Source organism: Astatotilapia calliptera, chromosome 10 (assembly GCF_964374335.1).
Source record: "Astatotilapia calliptera chromosome 10, fAstCal68.1, whole genome shotgun sequence".
In the NCBI taxonomy this organism is placed as follows: Eukaryota; Metazoa; Chordata; class Actinopteri; order Cichliformes; family Cichlidae; genus Astatotilapia; species Astatotilapia calliptera.
The window spans coordinates 15811939-15835937 of NC_137431.1; the positions used below are offsets into that span (position 1 = coordinate 15811939).

The window sequence follows — 23999 nt, forward strand, 5'->3', positions numbered from 1 at the left end:
TAAAACTGGAGCTGCCAAAACCAATCAAGGCACCTCTCAGGATTTCTTTCTTTATCTGTCAAAGATCCTTTAGCCCTGTCGATTGACACGTTTGGGTCAGGTTCCCTGAGGTGTTGTCCTACCAGGAAAGGCTGTCGTTATTAAGGGAGTGCAGTATTTAAGATGGCTTTAGCGTCAAAATCCAGCAAGGGGAAGACCCAAGGTTTCCCAGGGGAACAATGTATTTTAATAAGATAATCACTGTTTTTATTTTTCTGTCTGTGGTCAAAAGCTTGTGGCTGAATGGTGTACAAATGTTCACAGGAAAACAAAAATGAAAATCTTCCTAACTTTTAGTTACAATTATTTAAAAGGCAGAATTAATGTTTGGTGACACCTATTTTTGATACTCCTGATGCTTTGTTTATATTGATGTTATTTGTGTGCTGAAATGAAATGAAAGATAGAAAGAGTGTGTAATTATAGCAGAAGAATATCCAGGTGAAGGTGCAACCCTGTTGTGAAACAAAAAAGAAAAGTCAATTCAGAGATTAAGGATTCCTTTTCTGACAGAAAGCACTTGTTACCCACACTTGATCAAAATATGAATACTTTTACTTATCTGTATCATTGCATTGCCATACCAAATAGTCGTCACTTAACATCTGTGTCCATCTTTTCAGAGATGTCTGGCTCCCATATTTCATACGTCAGTTTGAAACTACTCTTTTCTTTTGTGTTTTTTTTATTTGACCCATTTACTGATGCAGATAAACATACAAGAAGAACAACAAAAACTACACAGAGTTCTGGTAGCACCGTGTAGCTGTGGGGTAGCTTGCAGGGTTGGTGGTTCAAGCCTGTGCAATTTCACGCATAGTAGTGTCCTCGGACAAGACACCAAACCCATGGCTGATCTTTTTGGTGTGTGTGACTTGATAAATGAACATTTGCGTTTCATTTGCTTTGTAGAACTTTCAGTACCTTAGATTAAAAGGCGCTAAATTAATGCATACCATTTCATTTTATTCTAGACCTTAACTAAAAGTGACTTAAAATATCCAGAAATGCGAAACTATACAGTATTTTGGCTCTTATGTACTAAGTTGATAAAATAATGTGTTGCTATACAAACTTGTCCACAAGACTCTTGGTCTCCAGGAAAATAAAAGCCTTCAGCATCCATCTCTATCGTTAAATATGCACAAAAGATGCATTTAAGTAATTTAGGACTGGAGATGGTTGGATTGCCTGGAGATGAAATTGCTCGAGTCGCTCTCATTCTGGATAGAGTGGTGCAAAGTCTGCCTTGAAGTGGACTATGATGACTGGCTTGCAGAAACCTGTGTCTCCATTTTACTTTGACCCAGGATGTTGCCTGCAGAAAGCGATGCAGAAGATAGAATAATGACATTTCTAGACATTTATTCACAGAAAAATTACCCAAAATGTAGTAATTTAAACTTTTAATATTACTATTAGTTGGTAGTGATACTAACTAAATATTAGTAGTGATCTTCCTAACCTTCTAATGACAGCAAATTAAATATCTTAGTAATAGTAATTTAAAAAGATCACCTGGGGCTTCCAGTAAAGCCATTAAACAACGGAATATGTTTGTAAAATACTCAAAGTCTGAATAATAAATCCCTGATTTAAAAAACAGTGACCAGATCAATTAATGGTGAAGATTTTGGAAACAGAACATCATCTATGTCCTCAGTGAGTATAGTGTAAAATCCTAGGTGGGGGTTCACGATCCACACCTTCTGCATGAAATCCATTTTCAGAGATATTGAATTTTAAATTTCAAACTATGAACTTTTTATTTTTATTTTTTTGTTTGTTGCAGCATAGCTCTAAATACCAGGGCTGCCGTCTGCCTATCAGTCGCCTGGTCTGTAAATATATACTTTTAAAACTCATGACATTCATAAGACCAAGTTGTACTTTGTGGTGCATGATAAACAGAATGTTCCTCATTTACCAATTTGCAAACTGGTCTGGTTTAGTATGTTGAAGTATGGGAGGTAGATGTTTCTTGGTCCGGGAGGAAAGAGACGCATTTTTCCATCAACTAATTCCACACTTTCACCAAAATCACACAGCTGAAAGAAGAGGGGGAAAAAGATCAATGTTAATGTTATGATGTTATGCTTGTCTGCTTTCAGAATATACAGCGATAATATGATGTACACATATGTGTGTGTTAGTGTTTGTGTCTTCACTTGCCTGCTTTTTCAGCAGTTTCTGCATCAGCTGTAGAGGTGTGATACTCTGTGCCCCTCTTAAGTCACTGAGCAGCAAAGTGGCCTGAGCCAGCGTAATGACAGACTTCTGTGGCAAGCGTGTCCGTCCTGATAGCAGGCTCACTGCTTTCTACACACAGGGACAAACGGCGAACGCCGAGACTGTGATTACTTTAATTCACTGCACGTTCAGTGTAGCCATGCTGATAATTATATCACAAATACAGGCTCAATCCATGACGTCAAAAATCACACTTTCTAATGTGCACACTTCATTCGTTTTAATGAAGTCAAAAAAACAACAAGATTTTTGATCATGTGAGCCACCAACTCAAGAGTGTCCACGTTCTATTTCTAGTTTGAGAACAAAAGAGTGACTGCATTTACCTAAATCTAATCTCATTTAGCTTTTTTTCTTAGCTTTTTTATATTTACCTGCATTTATAAACAGTGACTAACAGCCACTGTCTCAGCAGACCAGAGAATGGGGTCTCTAACTGACCTCTGTCCCATTCTGGTGAACACAAGAATCTCTGGAACGTCTTGAGGGAGTTCTTCAAACTTGGATCACGTATAGACTGATCCGAATTATTCAAAGATCATGTATAAATCTAGGTTAAATCAAGGACTGCATGGCCTTGGAATTCAACCCATCAGACATGTACACCACATGCTCTGGTCTCCTGCTCTGTTAATGCTTTTTTCAACACGTTACTTTTGTTGCAAAAAAGAATGAAAAAAATGTGTTTGTCTTTGTGTGCAATGGTACCTGCAGCATTGTCATGCTGTTGTCAGTCTTGCCTCTCCGGGCTTCCAGTCTGGCACCTTCGACCAACAGCAGGGCTTGAATGTCAAGGTCTCCCCACAGTGCACACTCATCAAGACCCTCCTGTAACACCCGGGCTGCTTCCTCATTAATGTTCTTACCTTGAAAAGATGGTGCCACATACATCGTAAATTAACAAAAAGTATAATAATAATAAAAATATTAGGAATATTAATAATTATAATAAAATTATAATGTGAAAAATGAGAAAGAGAAAGAGTTTGTGATCTTTTTTTAGTGACTGTAATAGTAATAATGTTTGTAGTAAGTTGTGGTACAATCCACCACTTTGAAAAAAAAAAGACAGCAAACACATGACCAGACCTGGTAAAAGCTCAATGGTGCGAAGGTTGTGGGCAACCAAGCTGTTGACCAGAGCCAAGCGGCAATGTAACCACAGATGAACTCCAATCCTCTCACTGGCCTCAACTACTCCGGGACAGTCTCCATTCTGGGCATCTGACTCACCAAAATCTTTATCATCCTTAAGAAAGATCATGTATACAACAAATCATTTCTGCTGTCTTATTATGATTACTTAAAGAATTAAAATTCAATTCTGGTTGTAATGTAACAGTTGCTGTAACCAAGCATTCAAGGATCAACCTACTCGATTCTGTTAATGCTTTATATAAATATTTTGCCCAATCACTTACAGCCCAGGATCCTCTCACAGTCACAGGTGATGTTTGGAGCAGCTTCAAAGATGAAACTGCCGTGTCAAAGCTGAAGGGGGGGGGACATAAAAATGGTTAGGATAGGTAAGATATACACATGTACACAGTAGACATGCATAAAGTCATCGTACCAAAGTGCCGTATGTCCTTGTTGCATGTAGAGGTTGCCCTTTAGAAGATTGGATTCTATCGTCAGTTCCAGGGTTTCCATTTTGCACAAGGAATGAGATTCAAGCTGCTCTGAAATGGTGTTTAACCACGAGGAGGCACGTTCCAGCAAAAGGAACTGTAACAGAAGAGATGACAAATGGCAGAGAATTGACTTCATATTTCTTAAGGGTGTGCCTCACCTCATCCTACCCTGTACTTGTGAATGGATAATTATTTTACTAAGCCTGACATAATTCGGTCATATTGTTTTCATACATTTCAGTGAGGTTTTAGAAAGTCTTATCAAAAAGTCCGCGTAAATGTTACCTAAAGGACTACAAAAGCAGGAGAGGAATTCAGGAAAAAATATGTGGAATTATTGTGTGTTTTGGCATCGTTCACATTCTGCAGATCAACCTTGAGTCCTTTATTTACTGTGTGAAATACAGAAAACTTAAATTCCCAAGAGTCTTACCTTTATCCTTTCTGGGGTTAGATTCTTAGCATCAAGATTGAGAACTTTCTGCTCTCCTGTCTTTGGACAGCAGTCATCAGTGTCTGGACTGTCCTGCTCATCATCTTTTGGGTCCACCGAACAACTTGTTACGCTGATACAAACTTCTCCCTCCACAGAATCTGCAAAACATCCACACTTTTGAAATTTCACAATTGTAAAGCATCAAAACTGCCTCATCCTCAGCTTGTTCTATCACTGAAGTTGCTTTTAAAGAGAACTTGAACATTTAGGGCACAAATACAGAACAGTATATTTTAATGTGAGTGTATGCAAATTTATTACTCCCATAAAAAATGGACAAATCATCTTTTTAGATTGCAATTTTTTTGCTAACAGTCAGCACTATGTATACAATAATGTAATTTTTTCATGTGAACGCATATATTAAATGTGAGTTTAGAGTCAATTTTACCTCTAATCTTCTTGTTTAAATCACCTCAAACAGAAACAAAACAAAAGAAAGAATTATTCTTATTACAGACCTGGCACAGGATAGCCTGCGATAGCATTAGTAAGTGCCAGAACTAGTTGAACACGAGCAAGGTTAAATCTGAGGCACAGTGCTGGTCCATACAGGGTGCAGACTTCTGGAGTAAAGTCACAGTTCACAAGTTCCTCCAAAGCCTTAACACAAGCACCGCAAACACACAGATTACATTCATAAGAATCCAATGAAGTAGATCACTTTAGAGAGCATCTATTTAAAAGAAGTTGTATGCAGCTAAAAGAACAGCACAAAGACAAAAAAGAGGTTAGTACAGTACTTGTGTATATATGTTTGTGACTTCATGTGCATATATCTGGTTAACTTGTATTTTCAAATTTGCCTGGAAGGCCAAAATGACAGGAATGGGCAAGGGAGTTGACCCAATTCAGTATGACTAAGAGACTTAAACTCTGAAGTGTGACTTTACAGTAATGTGGAGAATACCTCTGCATTGTCCAGAAGAGACTCGTTGCTACAGAATGTTTTTGTAGGCTGCACAAAAGAAAGCAAAAACATATGTGAAATTATGACATATATCCATCAGTTCTCTTATCAGGGTTGTGGGGAGAGCATGCAAACTCTACACAGAAAGGCTGCGACCTGGTGGTGGAGTCAAACTCAGGACATTTTTGCTGTGAGGCAACAGTGCTAATCACTGTGCTATGAGAAAAACAGCATGTTGCAGTGTTTCAAATCAGTTTTTTACCACGTGATAACCAGAAGTTTGCAGTGCTCACAAGACAGACCAGCTCACAGTTTAAAACAGATATGACGGGCTTCCTGAGAGGGTACTGCACATGACATTTCAAGGAGAAGGCCAAAACTGCACAAGGCCAGAAGTGTAACTGAAATAATCTCAACAACAGTGAAATATTCCATATACACAAAAAAAACAATGTAATCATTACTATTACTATATTAAGAATTCCATATGGATGATTCCATAAGTTCAATGCATTAACAAAACCTTTCCCAGTACCAGGACAACAAAGGACACGAGTGTACTGAAAATGAAAAAAATGAAAATGTGGAAAGACACTGAAAATTCTCTTTCAGCTTCTAAAAACAAAATGCTCTTACTTGGACACAGGCACTGGAAATGTATTGTCCATGAGGCAGAAGGACACCTGTTCCACGTGTGAGCTGAACTGCGTCCTTCACAGCTTCAGCGAACAGACACAGTTCAGTAAGGGCACGTATCTGCAGAAAACACGCAGGCAGATTAGAAAATCCATCATGAAAGCAAAACACTTGAATACAAACACAGGAGAAACAACAAATTCTGACCTTCAATATTTTGCCTTTGACAGTGTGCTGTACGTCTCTGCACACAGTCCCAACAAAATGTAGATAGAGGGCTAGTGTAGGAAGCAGCTGAAATTACAAACACAACTTAACACAAAGCCAGTTATTTATCATAAGCACTGATGAATAGCGGGCAGTGTTTTTGTATGTGTACCATGATGCAGTAGCCAGTGGTTAAAAGCCAGTGGCAAATGAAGTTCAGGCTTGACACAGTTGTGCCGAGATGAAGCCTGTGGGGTTCGGAGAAAAGGTCAACTCCAGGGAGCAACTCATCTCCGATGCTGTAGGAGGCGTACTGGAGGTCTGCCTGGGGTTGAGCCATGGAGCAACACAGCAAACTCTAAAGAAGGAAGCAAAAATGTGTAATAGACACTCCAGTCCACTGTGTCCACTTCATGCTTTGCCTCTCCAAAGCATGAAGTGGACACATGTGCAGAAGTTGCAGTAAGTTGTAATAACAGCAGAGGGAGATATTTTATTTCAAGACAACATTAAAACAATCAGGGGAAATCATTTACATAGACATTATTAACATATTTACATGTAAATACATATTAGGCACCTAGCTTAATCGTTTCTGGCGATTAAAGGCTCTAGAATGCACTTTATACAATTTTTGCTCACTACTGATGTCTTGGCCTAAATGTATTATCTCCCCCTGTTGGTAATGCAGCTTATGCATGCGTGTCCATTTCACCCTTTGGAGAGACAAAGAGAACTGGGTGTCTATTACATGCTTTGCCCTTGGCATGTAGGAATGAATGCATACGCATGCATACCTACACATTAAAACACGCAACAGTATATCTGCTCAAACCATGTGTTTTACCTTAAACAGGTAAGCAGACAGGAGACAGTACTTTGTCCGCTGGTTGATATCAGAAGTTAAGATAAACCTGCAGAACCAAAAAACATGCAGCAGGAGTTGGCGAAACCTAAAGGTGTATGCTTGGAAAACCCATGAAAAAACACATCAAGTCAATGATAAACCTCAGTGAAACCTACTGTGCTATCTTAGCGGTGACCACAGCCGCCTGCAGACATCCCCACATTCCAGCCTGCCTTAGAATTTCTTGCAGGGAGCCATTCCCAAGCGACGCGCCATCCCATTTCTCCAAAACACCTGAGCTCTTCAAGGCACAATCTACGGCTTTACTCCAGCATGAGTGAGCAGCTCTGGAAATAAAAAACACCAGGAATAAAATTCTTACCATAATAAATCATAAATTATGCCAATCTGAGTTTTGCTTTTGATAAAAGGTTGAAAATGCATTTAAATACAAGTAAATGCATTTAAATACAAGGCTGAAGACTTGTTCCAACACACTCGTGTACAACAGTTTGCTAACCGTGTGTTTCCACTGTAGAACTGCAGGTTTCCCAGTTCATGCAGAGCCAGAACTCTGAGGGAGTCACGGCTGTTAGCCTTCAGGTATTCTGAGGAAAAGGTGAATGATAATTATAAGGACAGTAAACCATCTGACCCACTGAAATATGTGCTCATATGTCTTCATCCTATATTGCTGTAAGGTCACTTAGTCTGCATTTGTTGATATTTGCCTTATTTATGTAAAATGTGCAATAAAAGTCTCGACAGTTTCTAAACATTTTTTGTTCTCGTACTTATAGAAGTGGAGTATGCAGAAATGATAGTCTGCAAGTGGTCACGGCTGATAGGCAAGCCATAGATAGCATCTGGAGTACTGTAGTCCTCCTCTGTCAGGTCACATGGTTGGATGTTTGGAGTGGGCATAACAACGGGACTGAAATTCACAAAGCTCGCTGAATGGCTGAGACCTCGGCTCCGACAATGCTGCGTCGGTATCATAAAATCTCACGAGGGACACAAGCAGTGCAAAAAGTATTAATTTAAAATACTGTGTGCGACATGTGTATGTGTTATTCAAACAGTGAAGAACTTACAGGGTTGTGTGTTTGCCAGAAGCAGCACAAGCAGTGAGCGACTGTGCTGGAACATCTGAAGACAATATGTTTTTTTCTCAAGAGCTTGATGATAACAGCTCAGCGTGTCCTCTACATCCAGTGGGACACAAACAAGGGACATGGAGTGCTGTATCTCTGCACCTTAAATATACAGCATGTACATGAAAATATGACACCTGCGCTGCTGCAATTGATAAGTTATTGTCTAACATTTAGTTCTTACTCTGGTATTTAGTCATTACTATTTACTGTACACAAACCAGTGTTAACATTATTTTAGATGAGCTGTTTGGCTGTGTAAACCTGTAAGATCAACCGCTTCTCGAGGAATCGAGTTTGTCAGTGCTGCTTTTTTGTGAAGGTGCCGTTTCTGTGCGGCGTGATGGATCCGACCACTGAGAAGCTGGCAGCCTGCATAACTTTTATTGGTCACCTGAAAAGCATAGTATACACTCATTTACTGCACAATACAGACAATGCAAGATTGTAGACACAAGAGATTAATTAAGGACTGCAACTAGAACAAACATAGATTCCGTGGTGCTGTGAGTTATGAGATATTTAACTGAAATAATTTAAGTTTTTCAAATATTCCACAATATTTCTGTATAAAACCATTTGTACTGCCTTAGTTTTACTTCTTACACTTTGATTTTAACCAACACATTATGACCGGTACTATAGCCCCTTTCTACTCAAAGAGCGTCCCACTAAAATCTCATTCACACACATTCATAAGGTGCTTTTAGCTATACCTAAGCATTTATTTCTAATATTCACACACACTCACACTCTGATAAATGCATCAGGGGCAACTTTGGTTTCTCCAAGAATACCTTGACACATGGACAGGAGGAGTCTGAGGTTGATTTAAAGGTGGTATCTCAGGTGGTAGCTACGTGAGCCACAGTTACAATAAATGGGAGTGTAAATGGTAAATAGACCAGCACTTTTCCACTTTATCTGAGAACTCAAAGCGCTTTACACGACTTGCCTCATTCACCCATGCACACGAGCACTTTTTTTTTTGCTATGCTTTGTGTGTGCGTTTCTGTGTATGGGTCTGTGCTACCTCTTTTCCAGTGGCCTTCTGTGTGTTGACATGGTGTGGCTGTGGGACTGAAGGGCCTCCAAAAGAGTTTATTCTTTCAAGTAACATCCTCTGGGCGTGGACAAGCAGAGGAGTTACGATAACAGTATACCGATCCCTAGTATCATTACATAGATGGAAACAAACACACAAAACATTGTCAGGAACACAGATTGTGAGGAACTAAATGTCTTGGTCATTAACAAGTGAAAAAACACAGTATTCATCAAGTTTCTCTATATTACATGATTTTGAGTTTTCCTGGTTTCTTATGGTGAATTTATGTTTCATGCAAAGTACAACAACCCCACTCAAATCTCCTGCGATGCCAAGATCTCAAAGAGCATTTGATTTACTTCTCCCTAACAAATGTTTCTATTTGTAATAAGTCTTATATAAGACCTGAGAGGAGGACATGCAGAGGGTTGATGTGATAGATTAGGATCCATGGGATAGGTTTAGATGGAGGCAGATAATCCACTGTTGCAGCCACTAACAGAAGCAGCCAAAAGAAGAAGAAGATTTGTAGTACGTCTTATTCACCGTGTGTATGAGTTGAAAAGTAAAGCAAAGTGGGCCAGGCTTTCCCACTTGCCACTGTCATGGAGCCGCTCAAGAGTGTGCAACACCAACGTGCGGACCCAACGCAGATCCACCTGGGTGCTGTCATCAAGTGGGACTGAGAAGTGGAGACTGGACTCTAGCTCATCTTCAGTCAAGTCACTGCCATACAAACTCCAGAGCTAGCAGGGGCAGAAATGCAGATGAAAATGTAAAAGTACACATAGTGACATGTAAGCTGTGGTTTTGTCTTTATACTTTCCTAGGAATAAAACTATGTGCAAGTTTTTAGAAAGCAGCTATTAGTACAAATAGCAATATGTGAAGCTCACCCCTAGTTTTTGCAGCATGTCCATGATAAAGTCAGTGGCCAGCACCAGCAGTGGGGTGAGAATACTGTGCAGCTGTTCTGCTGTAATCGTACATGGAGTTTCAAGCTGAGCAGCTCTCTGTACAAGGACAGTGATTCTGCAGCTTTGGTCCCACAGTGTCTGACACACACACTGCAGAGTGGTCCAGTGGTTGCCACGATGAGCCAACACCTGGAAAATAATGAACAGTATTAGATATGAGTACATCAGAGGGACAGCTCAGGTTGGACTGTAAGTTGTGCAGAGGAGGGGGAGTGGATATACTGGACAAAGGCTGTTGAAGAAGGAGGAAAAGAGGAAGACCACAGAGAATATTCACGTATGTAGTGAAGGAGGACATGCAGAGGGTTGGTGTAACACAGGAGGATGCTGGGGTTAGAGTTGGATGCAGATGTAAAGTCACTGTAAAGTCATATATAAGTTTACATCCACATATGTATCAATGGTACCATCGCTCTCCGGAGATGCACAGCAACTTTGTTAATTGACTCCAGCAGTGTGGCACCAGTGCACCTCTGTGCCTCCATCTGCTGTTCCACAGAATGAGGAGAGCCCTCTCCCTCCTTACATCTGTCCTCTGCGACAGAGCCATCAACTGCTACAACAGATTAAGACAAATGTTGACAGACAGACCAGATGCTAGCTTTTCTCTTCACTTTATTTTCCGTGTGCCTTTTTCTTCTTACCATCCTTTCTTCCTCTATCTTTGTGAGCTGTCATCACATAGTCCATGTGATCAGATGAGTCTTCATGTAAAACAGCTTCATTTGAAGACTCCAACTCATGTTGCTGCGAGTTGTTCCTCCATACCAGGACACCAGAGTAAGCCAGAGAAAAACACAAAGGGTGAAACTGGCTGTATCTGTTAAAAGAACAAACAGTGCAGGACATTTTATAATTAGTCAACCATGTGAAGTACTACAGTATCTCAGCTCAGATAATACACATAAAAGTAAATACATTGCCACCCAAAAACAAGGCAAAGCTGCTTAGCATCAATCAGAAAAATGTTGTTTCTTAGTGTTTGTATTCAGTGTGAGTCTTTTATTACAAAGAGAAAAAAAATGAAAAAGTAAAGAATAATATCTGGCATCTCTGTGTGTGAACCTCTGCTCCAGGTCTCCTCTGTGTTGTTGGGGCAGATGCTGGTAAAACACTGCTAAATGGGCCTGAGCCATGTAGTAGTTCAGGTGTGATCTCCACACCCTCTCCACAGCGCAAGTGTGCCTCAGCTGTAGCCTCTTCTTTTGGCGCTGCATCACAGATGAAATCATAGCAAGCAAGTTCTCCATAGCCAGCACTTCCCTACAAACATGAACACACTTATTATATATGGACTTACAGAAATGATCAAGAAACCTCCTGAAAACAGAAAAACAAAAACACAGATACTCTACCTGTGAGTCCTCATTTTCAAAAGCATATTCTGTGCCAGTTTATGCTTTGCTTGCTTTCTTGTATCATCATGTGAAGAAGCGTTCTTGTGCTGTTTAAAGGGCAGCACATGTTATTGTTTTTAGTTGATATTGCAGCAACAAAGTAAAAACAAAGTTTTCTCTCAAGTCGCAGCATAATTTTGGCACTAAAACTGAGCCTGGTGAGCCAAAGATTCAGAGATGTAATGTACATTTTTGTCAGTGTAACTCAGATATTTCCTGCCCTTATTAACTACATGCATGTGTGCACATGTTGTATCATCACCTGGGAGGTTTCGCTTCCTTTTGCATTCTGGTTTCCACTTCTTTTTCTAATCTGACCGTGCCCCTCCAAACATTTAGTGGACAGTACCATCGCCTCGTCACGGCTGCCAAAGAGAAAACTATTCACGAACTTTACTTAATGAAACTGACATTCATATCTTTCTGATATCTTTAGGTGTCTTTAGCTTTTAAAAATATATTGAAGAGCTTTATATTAAAAGCACACCTGGAAAGAAACTGAAACATGCTCTGCCCCCATTCCAACACAAGGTCTATGTGGCCTTCTTTCATGGTTCTTTGGAGTAGCAGTGCAGCAAACTCAGTAAAATACACCTTGCGTCGGAGTTTCATTACTATCAAGGACACACACACACGAACAAACCTACGAATTAGCAATACTAATAATTACGTCATAAAAAAAATATGAAAGACTATACAGCTTACCGTGCATGTAGGCATCCTTTAATGTGCCACTGGAGATCAGCTCGTACAATAAGTTTGGATCTTCTGAGACGGTTAGTGTCTGAGAAGTCTCTGGAAAAATATATGAAAAAATACATAGAAATCAGTCCAAAAATTACAGGATTTATAACAAAAATGCAAACTTTCTTCTATAAGCATTACTGTGCAAAAATCTTGTGCCATCCCTCATTTCTTCCTGATTTGTTTCAAAGAGTCAACCTTGTAATTTTTTAAGTGTTGTTGAACAACATCCGAGGCTTTCTGAAGGGTTTTGGACATTGGCTATTTTGTCACTCATTTTCAGTCTAGTGCTTGTACATGACCATTTTCAGAAAATGCTTTTATTAAGCCACATACAACTTGGCAAATAATTTTAAATTGTATCTTTTCCAGATGCTTATCATCTGGAAAGCATCATTTTTCAGGATAGCAACGATCCCAAACACATCGTCAATGCAGTAAGGGCTGAATAGAAAAACACAATATCACTAATGGATTGGCTTTTCCTCAACATTACTGAATCAGTGTAGGGTCATGTTGACAGGGAACAGAACAAAAGGCAGATAACATCCAGAGAAGAGCTTTGAATGTCCTTCAAGAAGCTCGGAGAACGATTCCTGAATTCCTGACTACTTACAAATCACAAGAAAGCCTCCCCAAGAGAGTTTAGGCTGTGTTGAAGAATAAAGATGTTCATTATTTACTATATTTCAGTGTATGTTTCCACATTTCACTAAATTACTGCACCAATTTCCCATTTACGTACCAAAATACAAAGAAATAAGGAATGGTTTGAGACTTTTGCACACCACTAACAGGACCAGTGTGAGTACATGTGTTTATTACCAGGCTCTGGGGTGTGTGTTCCTTTTGAAACTGTTATTTTCTTGTTCTTTCTTTCCAGTGCCTTCAGCTGACGACTTATTTTCATCTCACTCTTGACTGTGGCTTGATCTGCCGTTTTACGCTATACACATGGAAATGCACAAAAATGCTAGAAGTCGTACTTTACTTAAGTATATACATAATATATCACAACAGCATCCAGAAAACAGCTCTTACACCCTCAGATTGATTGGTGAGTCTCCTAATCTGCAGCTGGGCATGATAGACATCCTGAAGTAGCCTGCAGCCACAGTCCATCAGTGCTTTGGCCATCTCGTGTTTCCTGAGCACACGCAACGTCTGTCAGGAAGAACAGAAGAGTTCCCAGTTAGTTTGCACAAAGTTTTGATTTTATTCTTATTTTAAATTCCATGTGAGTCACTGTAAATGTAAGTAAAAGTCAACACAAAATAATAAATACACAAATGGATTGGCATTGTAGCATGGTCTCAAACTATACAAAAAGATTTTATGTAGTGGTAAATCCAACGGAGCGCTGTCAACCAATATGCAGTGCAAATATATACATGCAAACAATGAGTGCAAGAAGTAATCAAAACTTTTATGTATAACACTTTAAAACTTGTGCATACAATTAGAAAAGGTTATCTATTTGTACGCACATTAACATGAACACTATGTGCACACACACACACACACACACACACACACACACACACACACACACACACACACACACACACACACACACACACACACACACACCTTTGCCAGGTAGTAGGTGATGCAGGCTATCATGTGGATAAAAGATTCTGAGGTGTTTCCAGTCCATTTTTGTTTTAGAAGACCTGAATTCTCCTCCAAAACCATCAAGCATTTTTTTAGTACCTAAACACCAGAACACAAACAGAGGTATGATTATTCATTTATAGTTCTTACTATGTTATACTGTTAATACTTTTATGGACGTGGTGGTTGCATACTTGCACCACAGAGTCACAAGTAATCTGATGGAACATTATAGGTGCCAGGAGCCCGTAGCAGCTAACTGCAGCCTGCAAAGCAGCAGCCGCATCATTCAAACACATCGCCAAGTCCATGGCCACCAGCATTCGCTCGCATTCTTCCAGTCTGGCTTCCTGCGTACAAACAGGAAGAGCATTCCATTTAGAAAATGCAAAATAAGTGTATAAGTTAGTGTCACTGCACAGTGCTCAACAAGACTCAGGTATTTACTTTTTCCCAGATAAATGGTCCATTGTCACTGAATGAGTCCCAATAGAGTGATCCCTGCTGAATGTTGATCTCTGTCTCTATGAAGATGGACGTGAGAAACAGCTGACACAAGTGAAGAGAGGAGTACTGCAGGATTTCTTTGCGTAGTCTTTAGCATGATAAATGAAGACAGAGTAGGAGGTAAGTAAATACAAAACAAAAAAGAAAATTCCTTGACAGGTACTGTGTGGTGTGTGTTTCCCTCCTCACCCTGTGGTGGCTAGTCTACCCTCTGTGCTGTTGGACTCACTGTCAGGGTAGGTGCAGTGGCTCCAAAGTTCTCTGCAGGCTCTTTTTGCTATAGCATACTGCTCTGTCTGAAAAGCCACCTGAGGAAAAAGTCAACAAGGCTAAAAACATAGCCCAAACCTTTCTCTGTCTACTTGGTACAGGTGTAGAGTAACTTGAAATTGTACCTTAGCCAAATGAGCCCAAGCAGAGAGCAGTGGTACAGGCATGGATGCCAACAGTGGTAATGTTGTCCCCCCTATAGTGCTGCCCAGTAGCTCTCCCTGACTGTTGTATGCTGCAACAGCAAACACATACTTTTGATTGGGCTCCAGACCCTCCACCCTCAGCACACACTCACCAGATACAGCAGGTACCTTGAAACAAAATCATATACACAGAGGTAAGTGATAATGACAAAAATGAGTTTCACTACACTTGATATTCTTCTTCTGTGAAGAAATAAACTGCACCATATTTCCAGTTCCTGGCAGGCTGCAGTCTCCAAGCCGGACTTTCCGGTTTATGCCCTCAGCTACCCGACTGCAAAGCTGGTACCAGCACACCTCAAAGGAAACAAAAGAGGAAAGATTTCAAAAAGTGTTGAACATGTGTGGATTATTTGCTCACTGTTAGGTTATTAAGATTAGTAAAATGATGGCCTAATTAAATGTAAATCTCACTTGTCCCTCTAAGTTATGAGGTGCTGGGGCAAAGGTCATGGAGTGGTTGTTGCGTGAGAGTAGGACAGGAGGAGGTGGAGGGCTCTGTCCGTCCTCCTTGATTACTTTGCCTTTATCTTCAGATGTAGTATTAGGAGTTGAGGACATGTACACTTTTCTCTCCTCCATACCTGCTTTCTCTATGAGGGTAGCAGCATCCTATCAACAGCGCACAGCAGTATAATTTTCACATGTCCTTAAAACTAATATTAAACACCACTAAGTCAAAATGTGGCTATAATCAACCAAATGTCGTGAAAGTATTCTGCTTGTTTAACCTCCAGCAGACTTTTGGTTTCACTGATGTCACTTTGTTCCATGTTGTTGTACACCAGCAAAGCTTTCTGGATCAGGAACAGAGCTTTGGACACCTTGTTTTTTTTGATCCGGTCCAACAGTTCAGACTCTACAACTAAACAAAGACAGTTTACTCACAATTTATATTATATTCAGACATACAACTTGTCGGTAAGCATATGTATTTAATTCCCTCTAACTATGATTTACTGTTGCCAGATTTTAACTTCTGTTTATAAATGTGCAAGTGTGAAGTAGCAATATTTTGCCATTTCAGTCAGTGCAGAGCTTAAACTACTTGTCCAAAATCACTGGTGAGTAAAACCACCAGAACAACTCTGACCTGCATTTAGCTGCAGCAACTTGAGGGAAGCCCTGTGGAGGATAATGTCCAACTCTAGGTGGAGATCTTTGATCAGAAGATACGTGCATGTGGCTTCAGTTTGTCGACAGCCATTAAAGTCAGATTCTGTTTGAGTTTCCACCTCTCCTTTTTTCAGATTTACTTCATCGTCTTCATTTCTGTGTTTTGATGATTTTGGAGAGGTTGTGGAAAAAGCCGATGACTGGAGGGGACAAAATTTCTATCAGAAGAAGAACACATGCAATTTAAAAAAACAAAACGAAAAACTGCATGCCCATACAAGATTTAGTAAATAAACTCAGTAAATGTGAGAAAGAATATTTACCAACATGCTAGAAATGCGTGTGGGACAAGATGACTGTGTACCTGCATGAACGCAAAGTCAGTGAAAGCTGAGCAGTCCTGGGGGGCCAGCGTAGCCGCACCCTTTGCCAAAGCTTCGAGACCCCTCTTTACCACCTCACACACTTTCTGAAGCAGCTCTGTGCTTGAACTCTGCAAACACAAACACACATATAAAAAGTTCACTTCATACTTTCAGTAAACAAGAGACAGGACACTGCCCAATAGCACCATGCAGTATGATGTCATTTGTTCACATTTTGATGGTATGCCCAACCAGTCTATTTACATACCTCAAGAATAGAGAAAGAGTTTGGCTTTGCATCATCACAGTCTCTTTCGCAAACTGCTGGAGATAAGACATGAGAATAAAAATATTCTCAAAGCTTTGGTTTGTGTCTGTAGTGCATGTTCGTATGCGTATGCATACGTATGTGTTTGTGACGGTGCAAGATCAAATAGATACAGTACAAACAACAATAGCTTTAAATCTCCAGCAGACCGTAACAGAGCAAGTGGCAGAAAATAACCTCGCACCTGACGTTGAAGTTTCAAGAAAATATTCAGCTGCATTCTCAAGCAGCATGCCCAGTGTGTGGCTCATCTCTGCTATCATGATACAGTCAACAGCTGCCAGGTCACAGGTGAGGGCCACCTCATACAACACATAAAGACACCACAACCACTGCAAAAATAGATTTACAAACAGCAAAAAAGACAAATGAACAGAACAATGAAAATTCATGAATGTACTATGCAAAGTTTTATATTTAACAGCAATAAAGTCGGAAGCAGCCGCAGGAAATGTTTTTTTGAACACATACCTTGTAATGATTTTGCAGAGGATCTCTCTGTATCACCGCTTTCATCTTACCCCACAGGAACAACACAATATCCAAAATCAGGTCTGCATCTGGCTGCACCTCCTACACAGACACAAACACACACAGCTTAAATGCTTATAAATCTCCTCCTCTGAATTCTAACTTTAGCCTGAACCCTAATCCTTTATCCTCAACACAAACACCTGCAAACAGTACGTGGCATAGAAACTTACAGGAGCAGAATCACAGACGGACTTGTGAAGGGTTTCTACCAGATCCATCAGTTTATCACTCATAGAAAGTGAAGCCTTATGTTGGTCTGTGGAAACATAAAAGAACATGACCACTTTATATTGTGATTGCTGAGATTAGTTTGGAATAATCTGAGGAACCAAAGCTCACCACTGACCACCATACTAACAATTAATCAATGTTTAGTACATTATTTGACCTAAAAACATCACGAAAAAATAGATCCAGACATGTTTTGCAGTTGACATTTCTCATATGTACTCTATTTGATTTAGGTAAGTGGTGATCCCTGGACAGAAGTTACATAATACCTACTTGCTTTCAGTGAAATATCTAAACCTTTACCAGCTCTATTCTCACAATATTGATTGAACATTACTCAGACTTTGTGCTAGCATGCTGAATTTTTAGCTGATTTGAAAAATTAGATTCCAGATATACTAATCTGCTGGCTAATTTTGATAAAAACTGGATGTATTACATGCGGTAAAAATACTGATAAACTCTGTAGCAGCTTAAAAGCACAAAATTCAAGGACAGGGAGGCAGAAAGCTATTTAATGAATCCTTTATTAATAAGGTTTATTTTTCAAAATAAAAGTTTGGAGCCTGAAAAATTTAATAAGTCTGTATGTGGCAGATTTAATATTGCTACCTTTGCTTGTGATGTCTTCTTTAGGAGGGCTCCTCTGGGTAGACAGCAAAATGTTGAAACTGTGAAGCAAAGCAAGCTCCTGCTTTCCCCTCCTGAATGATTGGCCATCCAAACTCTGTGATTAGAGAAAGCCAAATTAAATAAAAACTTCCCTGATGATCATTCAAACAGTGGAAGCCCCAAACCGAATCATCAATCTTGAAATGCATGTGAAACCTGATGTATTCCACTTTTCTCATTAATATGAATTAAAGCATTTTTGCTTGTGTGCTACTTACAGTCAAAACCTGCAGCATCTCTGTGCTGAGTTCAGTAAATGCATCCTGCTGCTTGTACTGAAACAGCAGTTTGATGAACCTCACTGCAGACATGACGGGTATTTTGTTTTCTCCTAGCAACACAACACATCTCCTTATCTCATACTGACTTTTAAAGCAATGCACAAAACAAACACACATGCTCATTGTAATAAAGGACCAAAATGACTCACCTGAAATGGCTAAATCTATCAGAATCGAATTCTGTGTCAGTACAAGAGGAGACAGGCACGGGTGGTCATCATACCTCTGCTCACCAGTGACACCTTGACAGACACGGCCATACATGTACATTACCCACTCAGAATCCCTCACCTTACTGAAATCACAAAATGTTTTTTATTGTGTACTTGTTTCACTAACCAGATAACAAACTAATTCCAGCAGACAGGAGTTCCAGGTAGACCTCTTGTAGCTCCGGATCTTCAGGCATTCTCATTTGAAGTGGCCGCGTGTTGCTGTCCCAGAGTGCTTCCAAAATGCCCAGGAACTGTGCTGCACTGCACTCAAACAAGCCTGTTAGCAGGCGCTCTGTTGGGGTACGAGGCCATGGCACCTACAGTACACACACATAGGCATGTGATTTTAGTTACAACACCGACTCACAACATTAGATTTCCTTAGAAGCAAACAGGTTGTAAAAAACAAACAGAACTAAAACAGAAATCTAGGGTTCAAACAATTAAACTATATGGCACGGGGTTATTTAATTATTATTATTATTATTAAAGAAATCCAACAAAGGCAATGCATAGAGTGATAGAAGATTTAAAGGTGATAACACAGTATACAGCGTTAAACAACTAACAAGAGCCCCTAAATTATACTGCATTTAAAAGTAAGAATTAACATTAAATATGATGATATGGCAGTAAAGCAGATCCCATTACATTAGGTATGTCCTTCAGGGTGCTTTTGATTTTGGTCTTGTACAGGGTTTTGGGTCTCTTTCGGGTCTCAAATGCTGCTCGCTTGAAAATCATGGCACCAAGCTGAAAAACAGAACGCTCTCAATCACCTTTCATATGTTAACCAAAGAAGAGCACATCAATACTGTAAAACACTGACAAGGTAAGTAAGCTTCTTCAGAAGTGACTATATTCAGTTGTGAGCATGTAAGTATGGAAATTGCTGTATCTAACACACTGAGAAACAACAGCATTTTATCACAACAACATAGTGTGCTGATGTATCTCAAGGACAAGTTTCTTGCCTTGATGGAGGCATCTTTGTAAGCTCTCTGAGTCTCTCTGGTGGCAGGAACTTCACTGTGCTCCCCGAGTTTTGCTAATTCATTGATTTTTCCAAGGGCTCTCCGGGCAAATTCCTGAGAGCATTTGAGGACACACAAATCCAATTAACTTTTATTGCAACAATATGATGGTTGCATTTCAAAATAAACTATACAAACAAATGTAGTTAGCAAATATACTCATGGGTTAACCATACCAGCAAGACTTTCTTTTTGTACAGTCAAGTGTGAGGAATAATTTAGTGCCTTGTGCTGATTAACAGCAGGCAGGCTAAGGAAATTACATAAAGATCAACACCAAGTTACAATGAGCATTTATTACTGATTAGATCAGCCTGTGATGGATCAAATCGTGTATTTGTAGGTGTCTGACGCTGACGTATTTCACCTCCGCCTGCACCTCAGCATGGTTGTCATAGTAACACTGGCAGACGGCACAGTAGAGTGTGACGATCACTGGCAGATACTTAGCTGTCATCAGAGGGATGGACAACTCCAAACTGATGCTTGCCCACAGGAGGTACTCCAGTGCCTGAATAGGATGACAAACGGAGGCTGTGAGTATCACAAAGTATTAAAAAGACAACTACACAATTTTATTATACACTACATTCATTATATAACAATATTACACAGATTTAGTTGTGTGTTCTGCAATGTGCAGAGGCTCAATCAACTAAAACTGAAATATTGTCACTCACGATCAGTCCAAAGCCATATTCCAACATTCAGTTAGACATTCAGTCTCTGTCACACATGATTTTCTCACCATCCTTCATGTTTTTATTTTCCTTTAGGGCAGGGGTGTCAAACTCATTTCACATCGTGGGCCAGATACAGCCCACTTTGACTGAGTAAAAAAAACTTGGAACTTGTTTGCTTATCTACTGCTTACTTTGATGTACGGTAGTATGAATGGCAATAGATGAGGTCTTTATCATTAGGAAAAGTTGTAAAACTTACAAATCACAGTTAAAAACCCCAAATGTATGCCTTTCTTCACATTTTTTAAAGTAACCCAGTGGGCCAGATCGGAGACCTTGACAGGCTGATTTTGGCCTGTGAGCCTTATGTTTGACATCCCTGCTTTAGGAATGAGTAGCAGAAGTGAAAAGTGGCAGGAGTGAACAGTACCTGCGCGCTGCACTGCATAGTCATCAAATAACGGCAGACATTGTAAATGTGTAATGAACCTGGATGACAAGAGATAGAAATACATTACTACTTAATACAATAGTAGATAAACAGTTTATGAACAGTTCATTTTCATTTTTATCTTCAAATTTTGAGAGCTCAATTTGTTCTACCAAGATTACTCCTAGATAGAAATATCACACTGAATTATACAAGTTCTTCTAATATACCATTATATATCTGCCAGTAGAGGTGCTCGTGTTGCTGAAATGCCTGCATCATGGTCCTCATGAAGTTCAGCACACGCAGCAGTTTACAGAGCCCCTTTTGGCTGAGGAAACTGTGCTGTCTCTCCAGCTCAAATATACACAGGGCACAGCCCTGCATGGCACGTACCTGTACACACACAGACACAAACACACACATATAGAGGACAGACACACAGGCACAGACACATGGATACATACAGAATAATAGCAGATTTTTAACAAAAATGTCTCAAAATGTCAATGACCTCAGCCAATGTAGTAAACTTTCTTTGTAGCATAAAACAACAAAGCAAATCCTGGAAACAGTTATTACACAGCATTTTAAACAGAGATACACAGGACACACACAGTCACACAGTGATGTGTACCTTACCTTCATGGCAAAGGTATTTTGGTCTGTATCAAGCCCTTCGGGGAAGAAGCAGGCCATAAACTGATCCACATTTGTGATGTCAGTTATTTTCACTGAGCTGAACTGTGACAGGTGGAGACTGTAGCCCTGCCTTAGAGCCAGCTGGTACAGCTTGAAGAAGCAGAGGGAAGAAAAATAACACTGTGAATGTGTTAACATGTAATTAATGCGCAGAAGACAACATATCCAAAGGCTTCTTATAGTTTTACTGCAGCAAAACCAAGATTGCAAATACTGAGAACAAAACCAATGAGTCAAGTAGTAAAACAAAGAATTCACAGCAACCAAGACTGACAATAGTGACTGAAAAAACTGTGTAATTCACAGACTGAATTAATATTTAATCAAAGAAAAAGTCTGTGGTAACCAAATATTAGTAGGTATTCTAATTTGGGGGATTTGTCAAATACCTTTATTCCAAAGAGAAAATCTGCAATCTGCAACATGTGCTCCTGGTACAGTTTCAAAGGCAGTCGATGTTTGAACTTTTTCCATATCTCCACCAGAATTTTAATCCTTTGAAAATGAATTCAGAAAAGCATAGCTTTAAAATAAATAACATAAATAAGCAAACATCAACACCAAGAGATCTCTAACTGGTTCAAGATCTATGTAATATAAAATATGTTCAAATCTGTTTTTTGGGATACTGACAAACTGAACATTGTTATTTTCATTTTCTACATGATCTTTTTAAAAAGTTAAACAAGGACATTCAGTGGATGCATGATAGGAAAAAGCCTTTAATTATGCTGTGATGTACGCTGACGACTCGGTTGTTCTGGGTTTTTTTAAAAAAAATGATGCTGGCTAGCAGCAACTGTCAGCGTCTCCTAAAAAGTATAGCTTGCAGTATGATATTGAAGTTATTATTAAAGGCCACTGCAATCCTGCTTTATACAGCAGATACATGCAGTTATAGCAAAGCAAAAAATGTAAATGGTGCACTCAAGACTTTTCTTAAGTACAAGCCAAGTGTTTGAGACTAGTAACTGGACCTTATCAAACATTTCCATATATTATGGTCAAATCATAAACACCATAATAATTATAAGCTACACAGTGTATCATTTATTATTAGCTAAATACATTTTAGTGGAACAATGACGGTAATAAAAACTGCACGCAACTAGCTATAAAAATTTATTTAAATAAGCCTGATTTAATAAGCTAAAGTTTCCTATAATCAGTCAATATGAGCTTTATAAGCTAGCGCTGACTTGGCTTTTTAGCATCTCACCCTTTAGCATAAGTGCTGTTGTCCTGGTTGTTCGACGAAGCCACTTGTTTCATCAGCGTTATAAACGAGTTAATCTCTCGCTTAAAAGCTGAAAGTACTGGGTTTCTTTGATCAAGTTCCCCATAATACGACGCTGGTAAATCCATTTCTGCGTCCACAAAAACGATTCTGACCGGCTAGCACATTTATGTTGGTTATTTCCAACTACACCAACAAAACTGCTCCAGTCTAAGAGACCGGGACAAGACACATCACCATGGTAACAAGCGACGCTAATAGGGCCGACTTTGTGGATACCGTATTTCCTGTCTTTTTCTTTGTTTCTTTTCTATTCTTTTGTTGGGTTTAAGAATGAAAACTAGTTTCCCGTGTTTAGGGAAAACTTATAGTTTGCGATAAACAACGTTAACCACGTTTTGGAGAGCCTTCCTGAAAGGCCTTAAGGGCAAGAAAAGAAAAAGGTTCAGCACATATTTCTGCTGAGCTTTTGGACAGTTTTAAAAAGGTAACAGTTTAACAAAGACTGATTAAACATATAATGTCTTACACTTACAAAGCTTTCATTTATAATCAGTAAAATACAAATCCTTTAATTCACTACAGTCAGGGCTTTTACTGCTACCTGCCATGCTCATGCTTTAGTACCTTGGAGTGTCTTTATTGCTTTCTTACTTGAATTCATTTCGACCTGTCCATAAACCTAACATTTATATTGGGCATTTATATTAATGATAGATAAAAACTCCAGCTTTGATTGGACTGGTCTTTGGCTCAGGCACAGTGCCTGGGCTTGGTCTGCAAAGCACTAAAACTAAAATTCATGGTGTGATGGTTTAAAAGCCTCTGATGAACCTCTATGCTTGCAGATATAATTTAATGCATATAGCCTTCAGTACTAACATGACTGGGAGGATGAAAGAAATTTATTGGCACAACCAACGCAAAGGACTTCATATTTTACATCTGAGCTCATAGCAAAATGATACGCACAGTGTCATCTAATGCTGGCCCTTACAAACTCATCAGTTCCCATTCAGTCACACATCCACTCCACACACAAACCTAAAGCTCCTGGCACTCAGAGCACAGCAGGCTAATGCTCTGGCAGCTATTCCTCAAACAAACCCTCACAAAAACACACACACAGGCACACACACACCAGACAGGAGCATTTCCTGGGGAATGAGCATGGAGGATGTCAGCAGTATTCCTAGCCAGTGTCACCTCATGACCGAGAGAACAGGGACAGATAG

At 39.6% G+C, this 23999-nt stretch overlaps 1 protein-coding gene across 5 annotated transcripts; it reads right to left on the bottom strand.

Moving 5' to 3' along the window:
* Window positions 1-576: 576 nt before the first annotated feature.
* Window positions 577-23969, bottom strand: cfap54 (cilia and flagella associated 54). 5 transcript variants are annotated; one of them, XM_026181605.2, is made up of 57 exons: window positions 22747-23969; window positions 21917-22022; window positions 21468-21617; window positions 21056-21221; window positions 20826-20884; window positions 20080-20223; window positions 19653-19766; window positions 19330-19431; window positions 18803-18995; window positions 18613-18705; window positions 18401-18513; window positions 18123-18237; window positions 17450-17535; window positions 17217-17318; window positions 16930-17077; window positions 16686-16738; window positions 16417-16545; window positions 16030-16270; window positions 15668-15801; window positions 15351-15548; window positions 15141-15233; window positions 14856-15044; window positions 14650-14768; window positions 14401-14548; window positions 14148-14303; window positions 13930-14052; window positions 13381-13503; window positions 13165-13285; window positions 12301-12390; window positions 12083-12209; window positions 11858-11960; window positions 11554-11642; window positions 11264-11461; window positions 10843-11018; window positions 10606-10754; window positions 10118-10327; window positions 9768-9967; window positions 9207-9342; window positions 8438-8567; window positions 8114-8275; window positions 7814-8023; window positions 7540-7627; window positions 7196-7366; window positions 7020-7086; window positions 6345-6530; window positions 6173-6259; window positions 5966-6085; window positions 5330-5377; window positions 4881-5022; window positions 4357-4517; window positions 3863-4017; window positions 3711-3780; window positions 3379-3538; window positions 2998-3155; window positions 2212-2358; window positions 1967-2087; window positions 577-1357 (listed from the first exon to the last, which is right to left on the bottom strand). In XM_026181605.2, exons 1-57 carry the CDS (start codon window positions 22890-22892, stop codon window positions 1299-1301), a joined length of 7584 nt encoding a protein of 2527 aa, XP_026037390.2. In that variant the 5' UTR covers window positions 22893-23969; the 3' UTR covers window positions 577-1298. The 5 variants fall into 5 exon arrangements, with proteins under 5 accessions (XP_026037390.2, XP_026037391.2, XP_026037392.2 ...); XM_026181606.2 differs by having other exon boundaries at window positions 16030-16252; window positions 16686-16741; XM_026181607.2 differs by having other exon boundaries at window positions 8114-8224; window positions 16686-16741.
* Window positions 23970-23999: the final 30 nt, after the last annotated feature.

Coding starts and splice junctions, on each gene's coding strand:
- cfap54 (XM_026181604.2), bottom strand. CDS start 22,892: ATGGATTTACCAGCGTCGTATTATGGGGAACTTGATCAAAGAAACCCA. Junction 15,802..16,029: donor GTTGCTGCAGCTAAATGCAG/GTCAGAGTTGTT, acceptor GTCTTTGTTTAG/TTGTAGAGTCTGAACTGTTG. Junction 12,391..13,164: donor AACACACACCCCAGAGCCTG/GTAATAAACACA, acceptor ATATTTTTCCAG/AGACTTCTCAGACACTAACC.